Below are 20,247 nucleotides of genomic sequence, written 5' to 3' on the forward strand. Positions count from 1 at the left end.
TTCCTTCCTTCCTTTTGTGATTACTGAATTGGATATGTTTAGCCTGGAAAAGATGAGACTGAGAGGAGATGAACTAGCAATCTTCAAATATCTAAAGGGCTATCACATGGGAGATGGAGCAAGCTTGTTTCATCCTGCACCAGAGGCCAGGACCGAAACCAATGGATTCAAGTTACAAGAAAGGAGATTCCAATTAAACATCAGGAAGAACTTTCTGACAGTAAGAGCTGTTTGACAGTGGAACAGACTCCCTTGGGAGGTGGTGGATTCTCCTTCGTGGGGGGTTTTGAAGCAGAGGTTGGCCATCTGTGATGAATGCTTTAGTTGAGAATCCTGCACTGCAGGGGGTTGGTCTAGATGACCCTTGGGGTCCCTTCCAACTCAACAATTCTATATGACTCTATGATTCTATATCCAGCCAAACACATATTCTCAGAACAGCTACTTGCCGTGGGGTGGGATATTTTGCTGAATTTTTCGGGCACATTTGACATTATTTTAGTCTACATGCATTGCATAACACCCATGCATTGCAAACCAAGAGTTTGCAGAATGTCTGTACAGTATCCAAATTGTGTGAAGAACCTGTTCCCTGCTCCGGACATTTTAAAGCGCCCCTGGATATTTTTCCACACAAGCTAATGCACCTCTATATAATAAAAGAATAAAATATAAGCTAAGCAACCCACATTTTCAGAATGCGGAACAGAATAGCCTAGTGGGAGCCAAGAGTCAAGGTGGCAGGAAATATATCCAGACTTTGATGTCACAAATCCAAGTAAAGTCAATCTGCTTAAATTACTATCACAATATTCCAACATATTTGCAAGACCTGAGATGTCAAGTGTTTATCTAGGTATCACATGCTGTCAAGCTAAGAATAATAAGTAGAATGCAGTAGTGCATGAATGAGAGCATTTTAGCAGAAGGGTGGAGTGCTAACATTAATTTTTAAAATTATAAATGCAGGAATTAAACTGAAATGTGTAAAGCCAAGCATTCCAGTATCTATTTTAAGCAAGCACAGGAGTAAAATCTGATGGTGATATATAGTATCTTTTACTACTTTAAACCACTTCCATTTCTATTAAGTGACACTCCTCCATCCTCTGAAGCCACATCTACAAGGAGGTTGAGGTTTCCTCTGTCGAAATATTAAGTTAATCCATGAAACCTGCTGTAAAACATGTCTTCTTCACAGTGATCACAGGTTTCAGGTCTGACACTTGCCTGAAGCACTGTGGGATTCTCCTCCATGTGAAGAGGACTAATGAAATCATCCTGACTGCCTGTAGGTAGATGTGGCTCTGCTTTCAAAACCTATTTCAAATATATTTTGACTGAACCTTGTTGAAACATCTTAATAACAGTTGTCTAAAGCCAACAAAACATTTTATTCCCAATGTTAGCAACAATGACGCAATCTGCCTCAAAAAAATTGCAGAATGAACAAATGTTTATTTATCTATTTATTCCTTGCTCTTTGTTAATCTTGTAACTGCCTTACAGTTTCCATTTATGTTCTTTTTTTAAGCTATTACTTTCGCAAAGTGGGTAACACCAACCTAAAACAAAAATTGAAAATAACAAATCGTAACAAAAAATGTATGAAAAACATCATTGGGGGACCATATAAAGGTGTATGATGAAATCCAAATTTTAACTTCTCTTCCAAAAGGCTAAGGAATTTAATGCATCTAATGAAGGGAATTCCACAAAAACAGGAGCCAGCTCTGAGGAGCCTTCATGGCAGCCCTGGTGTTTAGGCCTCCTTGCAAGATCTCAATTACTGTTGGAAGGAAAGAAAACTAATATAACACTTGAATGAAAAGGAGATAGTAAAGGACCCCAATTCTGCCTACTCATAAGTTTACTGTTTCTTCCTAATATTAAAGGGGGAAACATGCAAAAATGCCTGTGCCACTTCTCCTCATTCTGCTTCTTTCTTTTTTATATATAATAATTTTTATTAATTTACAACAAAAACAAATCATACAATAATTTCACATCCAATTTTTCACAAAACCTTTCTTTTCTGGACTTCCTTCAGCTTTTCCGTAAATCTTTCGTAGTCATTATTAATTTACGCATTTCTTAGGTTTGTATTGTCATTATTTGAACCTTTCTTTTTCTATTCCCTTTTAACAATACTTCTCGCGTTTCACAGTGCTTTTTAAAATCCCTCTAGCGTTATTTGACCATCACTTATACTCTCCAGATATTCCACAAATTGTCCCCAGTCTTCTGTGAACATTTGGTCTCTTAAGTATCTAATCTTCCCAGTCATTTTATCCAACTCAGCATAGTCTAGCAGCTTCCTTCTCCATTCTTCCATTGTCGGTATTTCCTGTTGTTTCCATTTCTGAGCCAGTAACACCCTTGCAGCTGTCACTGCATATTGAAAGAACTTACTATCCTTTCTCTTTATCTCTTTTCCCAAAATGCCTAACAGAAAGGCCTCTGGCTTCTTCATAAATGTATATTTTAATATCTTTTTTAATTCATTGTATATCATTTCCCAGAAGCCTTTCACTTTCTTACATTCCCACCACATCATTCTGCTTCTTTTATTAGGTTGCAAGGACTTGATATAATCCATCTACTCTAACCTTGAGGGTACCAGGGTCCAGGAGCTGTCCAGAGGGCGGTCATTTGAGCCAAACCCTCCTCACCAGCAAGCCCCTAGTTGGAAGGGATGCATTCAGCCCTGGCTGCTGTGCCAGCAGCAGCCACCAGCGCACCAATCCAGCTGCCTCCTACTGGACAACCAGAAAGGGTTTGATGGGCAGCAGCACAGTAAGTGTGCTCTTGAATAGCAAGAGGAGGCAAGCTCAGCTGTCCTGCACAGTGGCTGCTTGTGCACCTGCCATCCCATCACCCAACATGTTATTTCAGGAGCAGGGAATCATTCACCACATGACACCAACTGGATCCTCCTCCAGCCCTGTCTCAAAGCAGCAAGGCTTGAATTGGGAAACAAATTTAAACAGCACTGAATACAAGGTGCACTTGCAAAGGAATGACAGAGAGCCATTTAAATTTGGCACTGTTTAAAGTTGGCTATCAATGCAAGCCATGATATTTTCGACAGACTCTGAATCCACTCGCAACCTCCTTTTATTTAATTCATATTAAACATCTGAAACAATAAAATATATGATTATCAAATCAAGAAAATATCGAGACATTTGTCAATCCTATCTTAGCAAGAGATACAGTCCTTATACCCATAATTTAAGTTGACAAACTTGAGCTGAAAGTGAGTCAGTCACTTGCTATTAGATTTTACTATTCTTGTATAAACAACTCTTGCTCAGGCATTGCTGCTCTCTAGCCAGTTACCTTTGGGGAATGCTTGTTAGCTGACACATTTCTGATGGTTTTAGAGAGATTCACTTCTCGTTCTGTTTTGCATTGGAGGTGAACGGCTGCTGCCCTCATTAGATTTGTTGTCTAACAACTGATTATTCAAAGTTTACTGAAAATCTAGAAGGTATTCTGTTGATTAAGTCATATATGTTTATTATTTAAATGGTGTATTTTTTCAGTAATATAGATACTGGAGACATAGAGCCAGAGCATTAAAGGCCAGTTCTTACTATTTATTTATGCCCCAATTTAGAAAGAAAAAAGGGAAATAGCACACAGCTGCCATCCCAAAAACAGACCTCCCATCTGCCACCCACGATTTGCATGTCACCTTCTCCAGGCTCATTTGTACTTCATTAACTGCCATTGACTTAACAAGATTTATGCAAATGACACCATAGGAGATTGCTAACTCCCACTGCAATCAAGCGATTATGTACGTACAATTCTCCACAGCAATGAAAAATTAATACACGACAAGCCCACTCACTGCTGAGCTGTGCCTCTTGCTTTTATGTTTCTTGTTGTGCACTTTTTGCTTTAATATGTCCTACTGACAGAGATTTGGCAGAAAATGGAAAGCAAGCTTACAAACATGATTCTTGGAAGCTGAAAACAGTTTATATAATCTAGTGCGGGTGGACTCATTTTCTATGAGATCCTACACAGCAAAATCATAAACTGTATACAAACATAAAATATGGGACACAATACAGCAGCAGAAGTGATTTAAATCATTATTTAAGTCACCATGAAAAGAAATACTTTGAATATGTATTTAAAACAAGTTTCACATTTCGAATTAATTTTTCCCCAACAAGCGTACATTCAAACAAATTTGCTATAGCAATCAAAACATATCCAAAACTAAACAGACACTTTATATAATTTTGGGATACAATACAATACTGTTGCTCATCCAGCTTTATGTGCACTGCTAAATTATGTCTGCTTATAGTTAAGAAGGACTTGCTTGCATATCTGTACACGTAAAGTTAAAGGGACCCCTGACCGTTAGGTCTAGTCGCAGACGACTCTGGGGCTGCAGCACTCATCTTGCTTTACTGGCAGAGGGAGCCGGCGTTTGTCCGCAGACAGCTTCCGGGTCATGTGGCCAGCAGGACTAAGCCACTTATGGCGAACCAGAGCAGCGCAAGGAAACGCCATTTACCTGTACACACACAAGAATACTAAGCAAGATCCCTAACCCTGAAGGTCAAGGCTGCAATTTTATTATATTTGCAGGTAGTTCCCAACAGACGAAGCGGGATTGAGGATCAGGTTATAAGTATCCAGAATTTTTCACAAGCAAGGGTTTGTATTTACTGGGAAAAACAATGTTTCTCCATGAGATGGGAAGTAAATTATGGTTACCAGATGTCCCCGTTTCCCGGGGAGAGTCCCCGGATTTCATTTAATGTCCCCGGATTTATATTTTAAGTGTTGCAGATTTATTTGTAGGGAATGAATGTCGTGTGATTGGTTCAATGGCACAAGACATATCATATGGGGACTTCCAGCGAGGCAAAATGGCGGGCGCCATGGCAGCAAGCAGCTCCTGAAGCCAGCCAGAGCCAACTGCACTACCAGGCTAGCTCTGAGCTGCTGAGACTGCTGCTGCCACTGCCACTGCCAAGGGGGAACTAGGGACGCCCAGCGCGTCAACTGGGGGAACTGCTGACACCCCCCCCCCGTGACCCAAATCGAGCAGGGAACGAGAGTGCCTGGCCACGCAGCTGACTGCCCAGCGGCGCTCCAGGGCCAGGAAAACCCAGGAGCCAAAGAAGGGAGAAGAAGAAGGAAGAGAGAGAAAGAGGAAGGAGAAAAAAGAGGGGAGCCCTGACCTTGGCGCACCACTGCCGCCGCCTCTGAGGAGGAGAAATAGGAGAGCACCAGGAGGGCAAGGACACGTGGCAGAGCCCAGGCCGAACCTAAGCCTACTCCACGGCAGCTAGCACTCGAAGATAGCAGGCGGGGGCCCAGAGGAAGGCTGCGCGACAGAGGAGACCACAGAAGAGAAGATATTACTTCTTAATTATTATTATTTTAAATATCTTTTTAAAAATAACTTTTTTTCTCTTTTCAAAAAAAAAGTGTCCCCGGATTCTATGAAAAAAATCTGGTAACCTTAAAATAAATGGCACAGCTGTAAATATTCATACCTTGAGAAACTGTACTGCATAGTTCAGGTAGTTGGAGGGCATAAAAATAGAAGTATAAGATTATCCATATGGGTTCTGTGTTTGATCTTGACAGACACTTTTCAAATCTCATTCTGACCTGGCCTTTACATGACAACAAGATTCTCCCCCACCTCCCAAAAGTGAATAAGAATTATGAATAAGAAAAAACGTGTTTAAAGTTTGGACTATAAGAGTATTACCTCCTCCATCAAGCTAAAGCCAACCTGAAGCAGAATTCACCCCTGGAGGGCAAGCATGGGGAGCCTCTGGCCTTTGAGACAAATTAAGCCCTCTAGGAGTCCCCATTTGGCCCATGAAGCCATTTCCCCCAGCCATACAAACCTGTAATTCATCTGATGTGATATGACATCAGATGCATGTCAAGGAAAGCGGCAGCTGCAGAGTAACAATTGTGAGCCCAATTGCGTGCCTTAGAGCGAGCACCTGATTGTTCCTTTGCAAATTGTGGTTTATATTTGGTGCCATTTACAATTGGCACCAAACGCAAGCTGTGCTGCCAGGGTCAGATTCAGCTGGGAGCTCCCAAATGAAGCAGCAGCACAACCTGCTTTTGTTGCCAAATTTAAATGACAATGAAGGTTAGCCACACTTATGAAGGAAAAATTAGGAGCACCGCTTCAAGTGTGGGCTAGATAAACTTGACATCAAATGACCCCACCCACCTTTGAAATGTGGCCTGTGTGGAGATTGGCCACAAGTAGTTCTGAAAAGGGTTCTTCATCCCTGCGCTAGGGTAGACTTGGTCCCTGCAATGCACACAGCAATACACTGGAGGTAGAGCGGACCCTCTACAACAGTGCCTCCCAGGCACTAACAATGCCTACTAAGGCACCATGTGGAAATTAAAATTAGATTAGTTAAACTTAATTAAAAAATAAAGTAGGTATCAAAACATACCTGCAGGAAGGGAATTATTTTAGTGATATAGTTATCTATTTTTACATTTATATCCTACCTTTCCTCTGAGGACACACTTTGCCCCACCCCCATTATATCCTCGCAACAACCCTGTGAGGTTAGGCTGAGACACTGTGGCTGGCCCAACATCACCCAGTGAACTTAATGGCTAAGGGGGAATTTGAACCTGGTCTCTCAGGACCTAGTCCAATACTGTAACCATCACACTTTGACAAGATGAATAAGCAATCAAGTTTCAACCCCAATCCTTCACTAGTTTTCAAGCTACAGATCAGCTAATCTCTAGTCAAAGAGGGCCCATGGTAGAAAGTGCGGTCTTGAATCAACATTGCCAGAACATCATACCTGAACTTTGTGAATGCTTCTCTCATTCCGCCAAACAAGCTCTAATGAACTGCCCCAGAGACAGCATCAAAGCATGGTGGAACCATATCGAAGAGGCAATCTACAACAGAGCTATGTCCTCCTTTGGCAAAAGAGAGCAACAGATCCCCGACTGGTTTGAGGCCTGCATAAAGGGCGTGAAGCCTGTTATCGCTGCAAAGGGTAAGGCTCTTGTGGGTTACGCGTGTGCCCTGCATAAAGATACTTGCTACACTGAGAAAGGCAAGGAGTGATGCCCAAAGGATTGGGCAGTTTTGAGAACAAGGATTCGTGCCCCAACTCTAGCATTGTGACCCTACAAAAACAAAGGTGATCACCATGACTGTAAAAACTACCGTGAGATATCCCTGCTGAGTACTGTGGGGAAAGCTTTTACCTGTGTAGTTCTCAACATATACCAGTCACCTGCTGACAGGGTCTATCCTAGGTCACAGTGCAACTTTAGAGCTCAGAGGCCAACATGAGTTTCTCACCTGACCAGCTTCAGGAGAAATGCAGAGAGCAGAGACCCCCCCTTGTACATCACCTGACAAAGGCCTTTGACCTCATCAGCCAAAATGGACTTTTCACACAGCTCAACAAGATAGGATGCAAACCTAAGCTTCATAAGATGATTGTGTCCTTCAGCAAGAACATATGCGGAACAGTTGAGTATGACAGTTCATCCTTGGGACATCTTCCCTATAAAGTGCAGTGCGAAACAGGGCTGTGTTCACATCCAAACTTTCTTTGGCACATTCTTCTCCCTGTTGCTTTCACGTGCCTTCAGCTCGACCGAAGGTGATGTGTACTGTCATTTGAGGAGCAACAGGGTCTGTTCAATCTGGAATGTCACTGGGCCAAGACAAGCATGGCGGGTCCTTATCCAAGAGGTAGTGTGTGCAGATGACACAGCCTTGCAACACACTTTCTACCCAAGTCTTTCTACCCAAGTCTGCAGAAATTTCGGCCTAACCACCAGACAGCCAAAGATCAACATCCTGAGTCAGGATGATTTCGACAGCACTCCACACATCAGCACTGTTAATCACACATTTGAGGTGGTAGACGATTTTGTCTACCTGGGTTGCACCATAATCAGCAACCTCTTCGTGAACACTAAGCTGCACAATTGTATTGGCAAGACAGCTACATTTTATTGGCTTGGCTCTTGAAAAGGGCATGTGAGAATGTGATGATAACATCCAATACCAATATGAAGGTCTACCAGGCTTGCATATTCAGCATGCTGCTTTATGGAAGTGAGCTGTGGCCAACTTACAACTGCCAAGAACAATGCCTCAAGGCCTTCCACATGCACCGGAAGATTTTGAGTATCGCATTTCAAAATAAGAGTTTCAAACAAAGATGTACTCTCCCAAGCCCACATTTCTAGCATGTGACATCTCAGTGACATCTATGCTGGCGTGGTCATGTCCAAAGAATGGAGGATGGCAGGATCTCCAAGGACATGCTCTGCCTGTTGGCAGACCAACTGTGTTACAAAGATGTCTACAAATGTAACAAGAAGGCTGGCAACATCCTGCCATGTGGGAATCCCAGACAGACGACCCCAGTGCCTGGAGACAGACAGACAGGTTATGCATCTGTAATGACTAGAGGAGGAATGACTGTTGGGAGGAGTGCAGAGAGAAGGAAAATCATGGTGCAGCTGCAGCAGAACAACCAGTTGCCTTCATCTGCCCCAGCTGCAACAAAACATGTCTCTTCTGCATAAAATCACATAAAACCTTCCAACAGTTTGACTTCACTCCCAAAGGCTTACTCCTCCATTGTCTCCCATGACAAGACAGAGGGCAACAACCAAATTTCGGGAGCTTTTATGGAACACTCAATTCTGCCTTGAATATATACCCCAATCAACTTTCAAACTGCATCCAGCCATTGGCTCAAATCAGACAATGTCTCAGATTAGAAAATTACACAAACTGTGACGAGCGCTATTTTGTTTTCAAACCATCAATTGAAATTAAGATTTAGTTTTTATGTACAACACTTGCCTGGATAAAAAGATGGTCACAGCCCTATCACAGTAGACTTTACTGCAACATCCACCTCTCCTGATACTTTTTTAAAAGAGAAAATGCTGTGGCTTTAGACAGGTAACCAGATTGGTTAGTAGCATAAAGTCTTGTCTACTGCCCACTTACACTAAATCTATCTCACTGACATATATGACTATTCTCTGCAGTGTGTGGGTAGACTCCTAGAACCCTGACCCACAAATACTTGTGTGTCTGGAATTTTGAAAAATATGTTTCCAGCCCTGGCTATACAGAACTGTTAACATTCTGGTACTGGGAAGAAGCTGCCGTTTATTTAGTCAAGGTTATGCTATATAACATTACAGTAAGAGTAATTTTGTTCATGAAATTTCATGTACTAGTTGTAACTTACTGAAAAGCATTGGAGCAGTTTTATAGCTGACTTGATGTTAAATTATTTTTTGTGCATCTGCAGCTAGACAGAGGGGTGGAAACAGGGAACACAAAGATTCACAACAATTTCAAACATAGCCCTCTTATTTGGCAGCACTGCTGCAGGAAAGCATATTTTAATGATCGTATTTTGTGAGGAATATGTTTATACGAACACTCCTATATGTACCAGTAATTATATATGTCTTCACAAACGTGAATCACATTTCTTTTCAATTTACATAGTCACATGTAATCATTCTATTCACAGCCCTAGATAAATTAAAACCACATACGTTTTTCTTGGTCAAGTAATTAAAAATGTTGAGATCCGCATATATAACCACGAAGGCAGCAAACTTAAAAATATTTGAAATATATCAACTAACAAAAACCACACATTGTAGAAGATTTAATAGGGACAGGTAGCAAGTAGAAGAGTGTGCAGCATTTGGTGGTGGCTTAGCAGGAAGAATATCTTGGTCTCACGGCAAACAGCTCAATGGCAACTCAGTTCAGCAGCACATCTTTTTCTTTTCAGCATCAGCATATATGATGAACATGCTTTGTGGGAGTCAAATTAATAATGGGGCAGGTTATTAAATGTCCAGAGTTGGCACTACCCAACCTTTATTTGAGAGATATTATGGACCTGCATTATAAACACCTTATTGGACAATTATTGGTAGCAGCAGGACTAATGATAGCCAGATATTGGAAACTGTTGAAGGATGCCATGCTGTCTTCATGGTACAATAAAATCTGACAACTATCGTTAGCAAAGAAGCTAGTCAATAGAACAGAACAGAACAGAATAGTACCAATAAAATAAAATAAAAAATAGTGAAGGGAATGAAAACACAAAACACCTCTTCAATAACTAAGGTAAAGGTACCCCTGCCCGTACGGGCCAGTCTTGACAGACTCTAGGGTTGTGCGCTCATCTCACTCTAGAGGCCGGGGGCCAGCGCTGTCCGCAGACACTTCCGGGTCACGTGGCCAGCGTGACAAGCTGCATCTGGCGAGCCAGCGCAGCACACGGAACGCCGTTTACCTTCCCGCTAATAAGCGGTCCCTATTTATCTACTTGCATCGGGGGTGCTTTCGAACTGCTACGTTGACAGGCGCTGGGAGCAAGTGACGGGAGCGCACCCCGACGCGGGGATTCGAACCGCCAACCTTTCGATCGGCAAGTCCTAGGCGCTGAGGCTTTAACCCACAGCACCACCCGCGTCCCTTTCAATAACTAGTACCCCTTTATTATGTACACAGCAGCAGGGGGTTGACAGGACCCCCGTCACATTATAGATAGAGTGTGTGTGTGTGTGTGTGTGTTTATGTATCTCCACTGTTATTAGATGTTATGAAAACCAAGTATGAGTAAATGCCCAAGGAAAGAAAAGTGTTTCACAACATGAAATTTCTGCAATTTTACTTTGATTTTGTTGAAATATAGTGCTTGCTATGGAAACAAAATACTCCAACAAAATAAAACAGCAACAGAGGATAATGTGGTGTGGCGCTGTGGGTAAAAGCTTCAGCGCCTAGGGCTTGCCGATTGAAAGGTCGGTGGTTCGAATCCCCGCGGTGGGGTGCGCTCCCGTTGCTCGGTCCCAGCGCCTGCCAACCTAGCAGTTCGAAAGCACCCCCGGGTGCAAGTAGATAAATAGGGACCGCTTACTGGCGGGAAGGTAAACGGCGTTTCCGTGTGCTGCGCTGGCTCGCCAGATGCGGCTTTGTCACGCTGGCCACGTGACCCGGAAGTGTCTCCGGACAGCGCTGGCCCTTGGCCTCTTTGAGTGAGATGGGCGCACAACCCTAGAGTCTGGCAAGACTGGCCCGTACGGGCAGGGGTACCTTTACCTTTACCTTATGGGGAAAAAATACTCCAACAAAATAAAACAGCAACAGAGGATAAATAAGATTGTAATAAATAATACAGTTTGGATTGGCAACAAAATGCTGCCCTTGGGAGAGCAAGCTCTTTACTCAGAATCTCAACAACTCCATTCCATTCTCCTCCCAGCAGGTTTCCCTTCCATCTCTAGCACGAAACAGTGACAGTCTTCACTGGGCTGTCTTAGAATTTCTGCCTAAGGAATGTTTGGACTTCTGCAAGCCTTAGTGGAAGGGTGTCCCAAGCACCCTCAGAGCTCACTCTTGGGCAAGGGGGATACAGTTTTGATTGTGTGAGCAACAGCACTCATGGACTGAACATCAGGAGTAGTATGGAAATGATAGTAAAAAAAGATGACAAGGCCAGCAGTACCAAAAAGCACAATTTAGAAAACACATAGCAGACAGAAACATTTGTAGTAACAACTACAATAATCAAATGTCGGTATAGATGTCCTCAAGTTAAGCAGAAGAGGCTCTGCTTTGTCCCAGCCCAGCCATGTGAGATTCAATAAGCAGCTACTGGGAATTATTTGCCCGGAAATTCTTGCCTGCTGAGCTATCTCCTTTCCTTCAGTTAAAACCGCTGAAACTTTCCTACTTTGGAAAGCATTCATTTTTTCTCAGAAACAATTGAGCTCTAGCTAGTGGTGGGCTGGTCTTACTGTGTCTAGATGTAGCCTGGAGTTCCCCGCTGCTGTTTTACAACTGATAGTTTATTATCTGGTTTTCATACTAATTGTTTTGCTATATGAAATTTTAAAATGTGTGAGTTATGAGAGATTACTGGCCCAGAAGCAGACGTTTTAGAAATAAAAACAAGTTTTCACTCCAAACCTTCTTTTTAGAGCAGGGGTCCTCAAACTCTTTAAACAGGGGACCAGCTCACTGTCCCTCAGACACTGTTGGGGGCTGGACAGGGAAGGGAACAGAAGGGAGGTGGGTGGCAGCGAGAGGAATACGGCACGAGAAGGAAGGGCTCTCACCTTCGGCTGTCACGCACCCGCCCGGGCCCCAGCCGTGCACCCAGCAGCGAGGGAAGAGAACCCAAACATGCCATACCCCCGACTGTATCTTCTGCTGCTGCTGCTTCGCCGCCGCCGCTACAGCAGCCCTCGCTTGAGTCCGTGCTGCTTCCTTCACCTCAAACCTAGCCAGCCAGCCAGCCAGAGCCCAGCACAGGCTGGTGTTCCTCCCAGCTCGCCTCTCGCCCCGCCTCCACTCCCTCACCCCTGCCAACCCGCGCCGGGCCTGGGGGGCCCAAGCGCCGCCTACCCACCCAGCGATGTTGTTTCTCGATCTTGCTCTCACTGGAGCCGCTGCTGCAGTGGCTGTTGGCTTCCCCTTGTGCTGCTTGGCGGGCCGAAAAGGTTCCTCTTGCTGCATCTGCAGCAATTGCCAGGTGGGGCGGGTTCAGGACCCTGGCGGGCCGGATCTGGCCCGCGAGCCGTAGTTTGAGGACCCCTGTTTTAGAGGATGATAGCCATGCTGAAGGATTGTTGGGCCAATCTGAGCACAAAGCTCTTGCCAGGGATGAAAAGAACAGTGCTTGACTCCCTAATTTTGGGTTTCCCAATATACTGGGAAAGGGCAATATTCACAACAAAGGCAACCTTGACATAGAAATGTGGCATTTCAGTCACTCTTTATAGGAGACACTGGTACTGATTTTGGCAACAGTGTCAAACAGCTGACCATTGTTCCAGCATTTGGGCTATTAGTTGTTCTCTAAGCTGGACTTGAAAAATCCTGCCATCTCCAAGCCATACTCAGAATTTAAATCACTACTACATATATTGCAAGCCTGGTATTCAATAAACCACATTTTTGCGCCCCTAAGGGGAAAATAGAAATATGGGGATTACTAAGCACTTTCTGGCCTTAGTGTAAACACAAGTAACATAGCAACTTTTATCCAGGTCCAACTTCACAGACCCCAATGAAACTTTAAAATTATCCTCCAACACATGAGTTTAGGGGCAGATGATGGGGGGGGGGTGTGTTTAGCCTTTGATAAATCTTCAACCATTTTCAATATTTTAATTTCTAGCCTTTCCCACATGTGTCCTGAGAAAAATTGAGTCTAAGAAGGCTAATTTGTAAAAATCCCTATAAAAATTATATTCTGAAATATTTTGCTATCACATTATTATTATTATTAAAAATAGTTTTTAGTAACAACATTAGTGGCACACAGAATATTTGCATTTTTCTACTATCAAGATGCAAAGCCAAGGTAGGCAGCCTGTGACCCTCCAGATTTTGCTGGGCTACAACTCCCATCATTCTCAACCACTGACCTCACTGGCTGGGGCTGGTGGAAGCTGTAGTCCCACAACATGTGGAGGGCCACAAGTTATTACAGGTTGAATCACCTAAATTATCAAGGAAACATGGCAAATGTTTATGAGAAGGCACACTACCTAACTTCTTTGCCACGGGAAACTTTCCGAGCAAGTTAATGTGGAGCAAGGACATTGACTTCAACGGTCAAGTTATCAAAGCCAGAAAAACCTCAGAATACCCAAGTATCATAAATATGTTGAAGTGATGTACAGGCCAAAAATTATGAGTCCTAAGTTTAGTAACAGATATGTGCTCTCGCTCTCTCTCTCTCTCTCTCTCTCTCTCTACACACACACACACACACACACACACACAAACAAATTACTCAAGTGAACCTGCACTAGTCAAACAAACCAAAACAAATCCTCAATTTCAAATCCTGTAGTGTAACGAGGAAGTTTAATTAAGGCCACATACTATGACTGTAAATGTTCTCCTATATAACAAGGTCTAAATGAAGTTACAATTCCTTCATTAGCAAATTACAAACAAGAGTGCACAGCTGACACACCAGCTATGATTATCGCAACTAATTGCCTAGTTGTTGCAAACCAGCCTGGAAGAGCGTTCAGATGTCCTTCTGCAATAGCAAATGAGGGCCACATCAGGCTATTTCTGTGATCACAAGGGGCTCTTGTACAGCGATCTGATTTACCCTTGTCGACTGGCAGCAAACGGCCCAATCAAAGCCCTCTCTACAAAGGCAGGCTTTGAAGCCAGCTCAGCCTAGAAGCACGCTCCATATGCAGGCCAGCAGACTGCACTTCATTAGGCCTGTTGTCACATTTTCCCTCTTCTTATTCTAATGATCCTATTTTAATACACATAGGAACCTCTCCTAATTGATGTCAAGTGAGTGACTTCAACATTCATCACCACAGCACATCAAACAAATCTTGGCACACAGGCCCAGCATCATGGTGTTTAAGACCTGAGGTGTGTCTCCAACTACAGGAAAACGTGTGTGTGCGTAGGCCTGTGTGCATACACACACATACGCACACACACAAAAGAATATACCTGTTTAATTGGGATTGCACGACCGCTTCCGATACTATCTGCTCTGCTCTCCAATCCTTTCTTCTCTTTGTCTGGGTCGCTCCCTTTCCGAGACTGCAAGGTAAAAGCAAAGTTAACACTGTTATTAATAACACCAATTCACATATTTTCCCATATTCACATTTGAAATTTAAAAAGTTGTTTTAACACACCAGAAGATAGATCAGAAGACATAATTAAAATATTACCTACATATTAATATTTAAGCTTTTAAATGGCTCAGCAGCAACTCCTGTGAATTCAATGCAGACACAAGAAAAGCTAACAGGAAATTGTCTGCCTTTCTACATAGGCAACTCCTTATACAAGTGTATATACTTAATTATCATCTGATGGGATTTTAAAAGGCTATTAACTACTCAGCAGTGTAATTTTACGGATTACCTTGATTGGAATTAAATTTCATTAAATTTCCTCTTTTACTACTTTCGAATGATAGCATCAAAGTCAAACCAACAATGCTTGGAAAACCAAGCTGCTTTGACAAGCATAAAAGTGGCAAATGCTAATCATTCTTATCTGCATACCTCTCTCACTATAAAGATCAATGGATAAGATACAATAAAGCTTTCCTTTAAAAACAAACGGCTACTTTATCTTAGTTAATTTAAAAACAGAACAAAAACAAAACGTAAGTACTGTGTATTTTAAAGCATTTCACAGGGGTAAGAATCATCTTGCTTGCTTTTACACAGCTGTGGGACAAATACACACAATCTTATTTAAATAGAACTTCCTACCCTCCTCCTTTATTGTGAGATAAGTAAATCTACATGTGACAGATTTATTTTATTATGAGCAAGACCTAAAAGTCATCCCCCTTAATAACTATGCTGACAAGTGACAACTTCACTCCATTACTTTTCAGTGGGAACATTACTCACGCAATATTGAAAATGGGGAAACATTTTCATGCGCTTTTCAAATCATAGATGATATATGAAGTGAACATACTGGTGATGTCCAGGGCCACAACTGAATGCTAATAAAAGCCAAGTGATGTGAAATCATGCTGCTTATCTACAATGCATTACTGAGTTGTCTAAAACGTTTAAATTTGGAATGCAAATTAAAATAAGGAGATCAGTCACAACTACTTTTTGTATCTTAAGGAATGGATGAAGAAAACTAAAATTTCAGACCACAGAATTTCAAAGAATAACCGTCATGGAATTAAGTGCATGAGTGAAAAACAAAATATGTATAAGTTCAGGGAACAGGAGAAGTATACAGTGTTTTGATATAAGTTCATAGTATTTGGGTGGCCTAAAAGGGGGTAGCTTGCATTCTCCCAACCTGACTCACTTGTACGGCTAGCCAGGTAGAGCAGGTAAGGGGAACATGTGGTCCTTCAGGATTGCTGGATTGCAGCTTCCCACATCCATTACTGTGTTGACCATTCTGTCTGTGACAGATCAGAGTTGGAGTCCAACACCATGTGGTGAACCTCATACTCCCTGTTGCTGAGTTATGGCCTCAGTAAAAGCTATTGAGTTTACCACACCCTCAACTACATGCCAAAGTCCCCGCTTCTCTCAAGTTCGAGAGCAGGCTAATTTTTTTCTTCCATATTTGCATGCTTCTCACAGCTTTTCCTCAGTCCTTCTGGATATCCTTCCCTAAATCCATAATAGATGGCTAGGAACAGCTCCTGTTTGTACATTTTTGGCTGAGGAATTTTGCTTGTGAACCACTTTAAACATTTTAACAGAAATATGTTTTATTATTTAAAAAATAAAATTAGTCCTATCAGGCCCCAAAAACCCGCTTTAGCCTGCTCTAGTTTTCTCCAACACCGTATATCTTATTTAGCCCACATTCAAGATCTTTTAGCACTTTTAGAATATCTATCCTACTAATAGATCCTGTAATTTCACATATTTGAGGGCAAGTAGATTCCACTACCCCTGTTTTCAACTACATATGGCTCACATTCAAAACCAGGAAATATGTATGAACACATTCTTAATGGACTACTGCTAATTTTTATTTTTTAAAAAAACTGGGAAAGAACAATTTGTTTATAATAGTTTTATCTAAAGACACAACCATACCATATATAATATATAATATTCTGCATATAATGAGATGCAGAAATCCATTGCTCAGTGAAGCGAAATTTTCATTAAAATGACCTGCGCTTTTGTTTACTAAACAAATAAGCCTTACTTGGAGATGGGTACTCATTTGGCTTACAGTAAATATTATTTATCTTCCAAGGGTAATTAAGATTAGGTGGCTTGGTCAACAATGACCTATATCTGCATACTTTGAACAATAGACCTAAAAAAATACCTGATATCATAAAAAGCTGCACACAAATTAAATTTCTTCAGAGGAATCACACTACTGATTATATAGCCACAATAATATGCGGGATTTCTTATGTATTATAAAACTAATTTCACAAAATATGATAAACCTTGCAGCTGCTCAGACTGAGTTGCTCCTTCAGTCCACAAAAGTGTGTCATGCAACAATCTGAGCATCTGGAAAGGAAGTTTTAGTCTTAGAAAGTTTTATTCATTACAGAAATGGCCACTGCTACCATCCTTTAATTCAAGTGAAAGAGTATGAAATATAGCATCATTTCTGATGAACACTAATGTATCAGCATCCTTGTAGAAACAATATTTTTAAAGATCAATTTGTTGCAAGTTTCTATCTAATTTCTAGCATATTTGTTGTTTTGTTATGGGGCACTTGCAACACAGCATAATCTATCATGGGTTTTCTATGTGGAGAATACCTTCTGTAAATGAAACTAACAACTAGCTAGTTAGTATTATCAGTTTTTACATTATCTGATCAATCATGATGTGTTTCTCTTCTTGGAACTACAAAAATCCCATTTTCAATTTTATAGTTGTATGTAAAAATATTAGAGCATCCAATTCTTTCTGCAGTACTGTACTTAAAATAAACAAGTAAACGAATCTACCTCTGCCAGCCAGTTTTACTTCCAATGGATAGAGGTTTATTAGTAGTGGCTTTATGAATTAAATTTAGAACCAGTGAAGTAAGTTTTTGTTCTTTGTACTGTTTATTCCTCGTGAAAAGCCGTACGAATGGGCTGGATCTAGAAATGTCCCTGCATGAAAAGAGGCTCCCACTAGCAGAAGGAATGGCAAAGCAGAGGCGATAGTCACCGGTTTACCCATCCCCTGGCAACATCTCCCAGCCCTCCTGGGGGCTTTGGTGACAGTGGGGAAATGGGAGACAATGGCCATCCCAGCTTCTTCCAGCAAAGTTTCCCCTGTCTGGAACAGTGCTCTTGGGAAGACTAGATACAACTCTGTGTGCTTAACCCTTCCATTTTAATCCATTGCCTTCAATATTAAAATATGTACATCCTCACATCAGGATCCTAAACAAAATATGAGCAGAAGAAGAAGCTGTAATTTCTGCATACAAATCCAAATGGTCTTTCTAGAGACCATTTCAAGTTCGCCTGTTCTACAGCCTGTTCCTTGGCTGACACTGACATCTAGTGGAGGAAAACATTATCTAACAATCTCACAACACAGCAGAGTCACATCACCATTAAGCTAATGTGTGCACATTCCAGTACATTCCACTTTTTCTAGAAAGCCTAACATTGTAGTATTTATTAATTCATTAAAAATAGTCATCTCCCACCCTATATCCCTTGATCTTGGGTCAGGGCACATATTCTGTAAAACAGCAGTGAATATAACAACATAAAATCACAATCAACATTGAAACCGACTGTTTATCTGTTAGATTTATTTCTAACCCACCTTTTGTCCAGACTGACCACAGGACAGTTTACAGTACCAATCCATGATATACAACAACTCATAAAATTAAACAAAATCTACAACAAGAAATTCTAAAATTAGAATTAAACTAAAATATACAGCAGACTACTAGGCAGATCCCATTCCAAGCTATTATTAGCACAACTCAAACACCACCAGCACATACAATTTGTCACCAAAAATAATACCACCTTGGTGCCTGTAGATATTATGAATCATAGAATCATAGAGTTGGAAGAGACCACAAGGGCCATCGAGTCCCACCCCCTGCCAAGCAGGAAACACCATCAGAGCACTCCTGACATATGGTTGTCAAGCCTCTGCTTAAAGACCTCCAAAGAAGGAGACTCCACCACACTCCTTGGCAGCAAATTCCATTGTCAAACAGCTCTTACTGTCGGGAAGTTCTTCCTAATGTTTAGGTGGAATCTTCTTTCTTGTAGTTTGTATCCATTGCTCCGTGTCCGCTTCTCTGGAGCAGCAGAAAACAACCTTTCTCCCTCCTCTATGTGACATGAGGGGAGGGTGCTATAGCAGAAAAGGCCACCTGCTGCTGGATCCTCACATAATGTATAGTTCCCAAAGGGTAGATGCAGAGAGGAGCCCCCCACCCATAACACCTGCCACTGGGTCAGTCCTGACCATAAGGAGCAAACAAAATAAGTTCATTGCTGAAGTGTTTCAAGATTATTCTGTCTTTATTACTATACTGCTTAAAGGAATAGACACAGCATGAAAAAGGAATTCAAGATAAGCTCAAAACTTATTTTCTTTATTCAAAACTGCATACCAATTTTCAACGGAAGGGCTCAAGGCGTCTTCCAAGCTAAAAAATCCATTAAACCATAATCAACCAACAACAACCAACCTACAAAAAGCAGCAGACAGTTAACCACAAAGGAGTCAACAAACAAATCAATCACAAACAGCAGCGTAGCAAGTAAATCAAAAGCTTATCAAAAAGAAAATGTTTCTGGCAAAGAGAGAAATACTGGCAAATCAGCCAAGCAAACCAACTAGGACAGAGTTCCACATTCTGGGCACCACAGCAGAAAAGACTCTCTAACATACTCCTGCCCACTGTACCTGAAACGTCCATGGAGCACAAGGAGAGCAAGTGCAACTGTGCCTGCATGAACAGTCCTCAGGCGGCAAGCCATGAGTAGGTGCCATGGTGCCATGGAAAAGGTTGCTGGACATGCAGCAGAGGGCCTGTCGGCTCCTGCCTGGGAAAGCAGACGAGTGGAATCAGGAGCAGGACAGCAGTATTGACGCCTTACTTTTGTCATAGTTTGTACTAGAGAAGAAAGAGCATTTTGAGAAACCCTTCACTATCCCAGGGAAGCCTAATGCCCCTGAACCCTATCCATAGCTTACCCATGTCCCTACTTCAAGAGCTAGGTTCTCTATTGTTCTGCTAAAGAATCAAAACAAATGCCTAGTTGGTCAGCATAGATAACACTAGAGAAGTAAATCAAGGAGCAATGATGAATTAACATAGACAAGCATTTTGTCTCCTGGTTCACTTACCGTAAAAAGATTGGACCGGCGCTTGGACTGTTTACGAACAGGAGTTGGAGTATTTGTGGTAGGTGGAACATCAATCCGTAGCTCCTTCTGGCTGGTGCTTGGAGTAGATGGGACAGAGGAGGAATAATCACTTAAACTCCCTCCTCCGTTGCTGGTCTGCAATGATTAAAATCCATTTTACAGGAAGAAAGCCAATTGCTACTTCACAAGTTTAATTTCATCTTTAGCAGGCAGAATAGGTTTTAAAAAATAAAAATAAAAAATTACCACAATCTCTCTTACTCTTGGAACTTAACTGGAAGAGAAATTGGAATACAGTGGTACCTCGGGTTACAGACGCTT

The 20,247-nt window shown here is 41.9% G+C and overlaps 2 protein-coding genes across 12 annotated transcripts in view; one reads left to right on the forward strand and one right to left on the reverse strand.

Annotated features, from left to right (window-relative positions):
- The window catches only part of AGAP1 (ArfGAP with GTPase domain, ankyrin repeat and PH domain 1), a 319,294-nt gene that overhangs the window by 193,049 nt on the left and 105,998 nt on the right, over positions 1-20,247 (reverse strand). For all 7 annotated transcript variants that reach the window (XR_014502416.1, XR_014502417.1, XM_083400967.1 and 4 more), the window contains 2 exons: positions 19,906-20,061; positions 14,555-14,647 (listed from right to left, as the gene is read on the reverse strand). Coding sequence is in view for 5 of the 7 variants with exons in the window: in XM_083400967.1 (XP_083257093.1) it covers positions 14,555-14,647; positions 19,906-20,061 (249 nt within the window). In the remaining 2 variants the exon portion in view is untranslated. The remainder of the gene's footprint in view (positions 1-14,554; positions 14,648-19,905; positions 20,062-20,247) is intronic.
- Positions 1-20,247, forward strand: part of TRPM8 (transient receptor potential cation channel subfamily M member 8) — a 298,169-nt gene that overhangs the window by 92,427 nt on the left and 185,495 nt on the right. The gene's annotated exons all lie outside the window — the stretch shown is intronic.

Source organism: Podarcis tiliguerta, assembly GCF_965153285.1.
Source record: "Podarcis tiliguerta genome assembly, chromosome: 1".
In the NCBI taxonomy this organism is placed as follows: domain Eukaryota; kingdom Metazoa; phylum Chordata; class Lepidosauria; order Squamata; family Lacertidae; genus Podarcis; species Podarcis tiliguerta.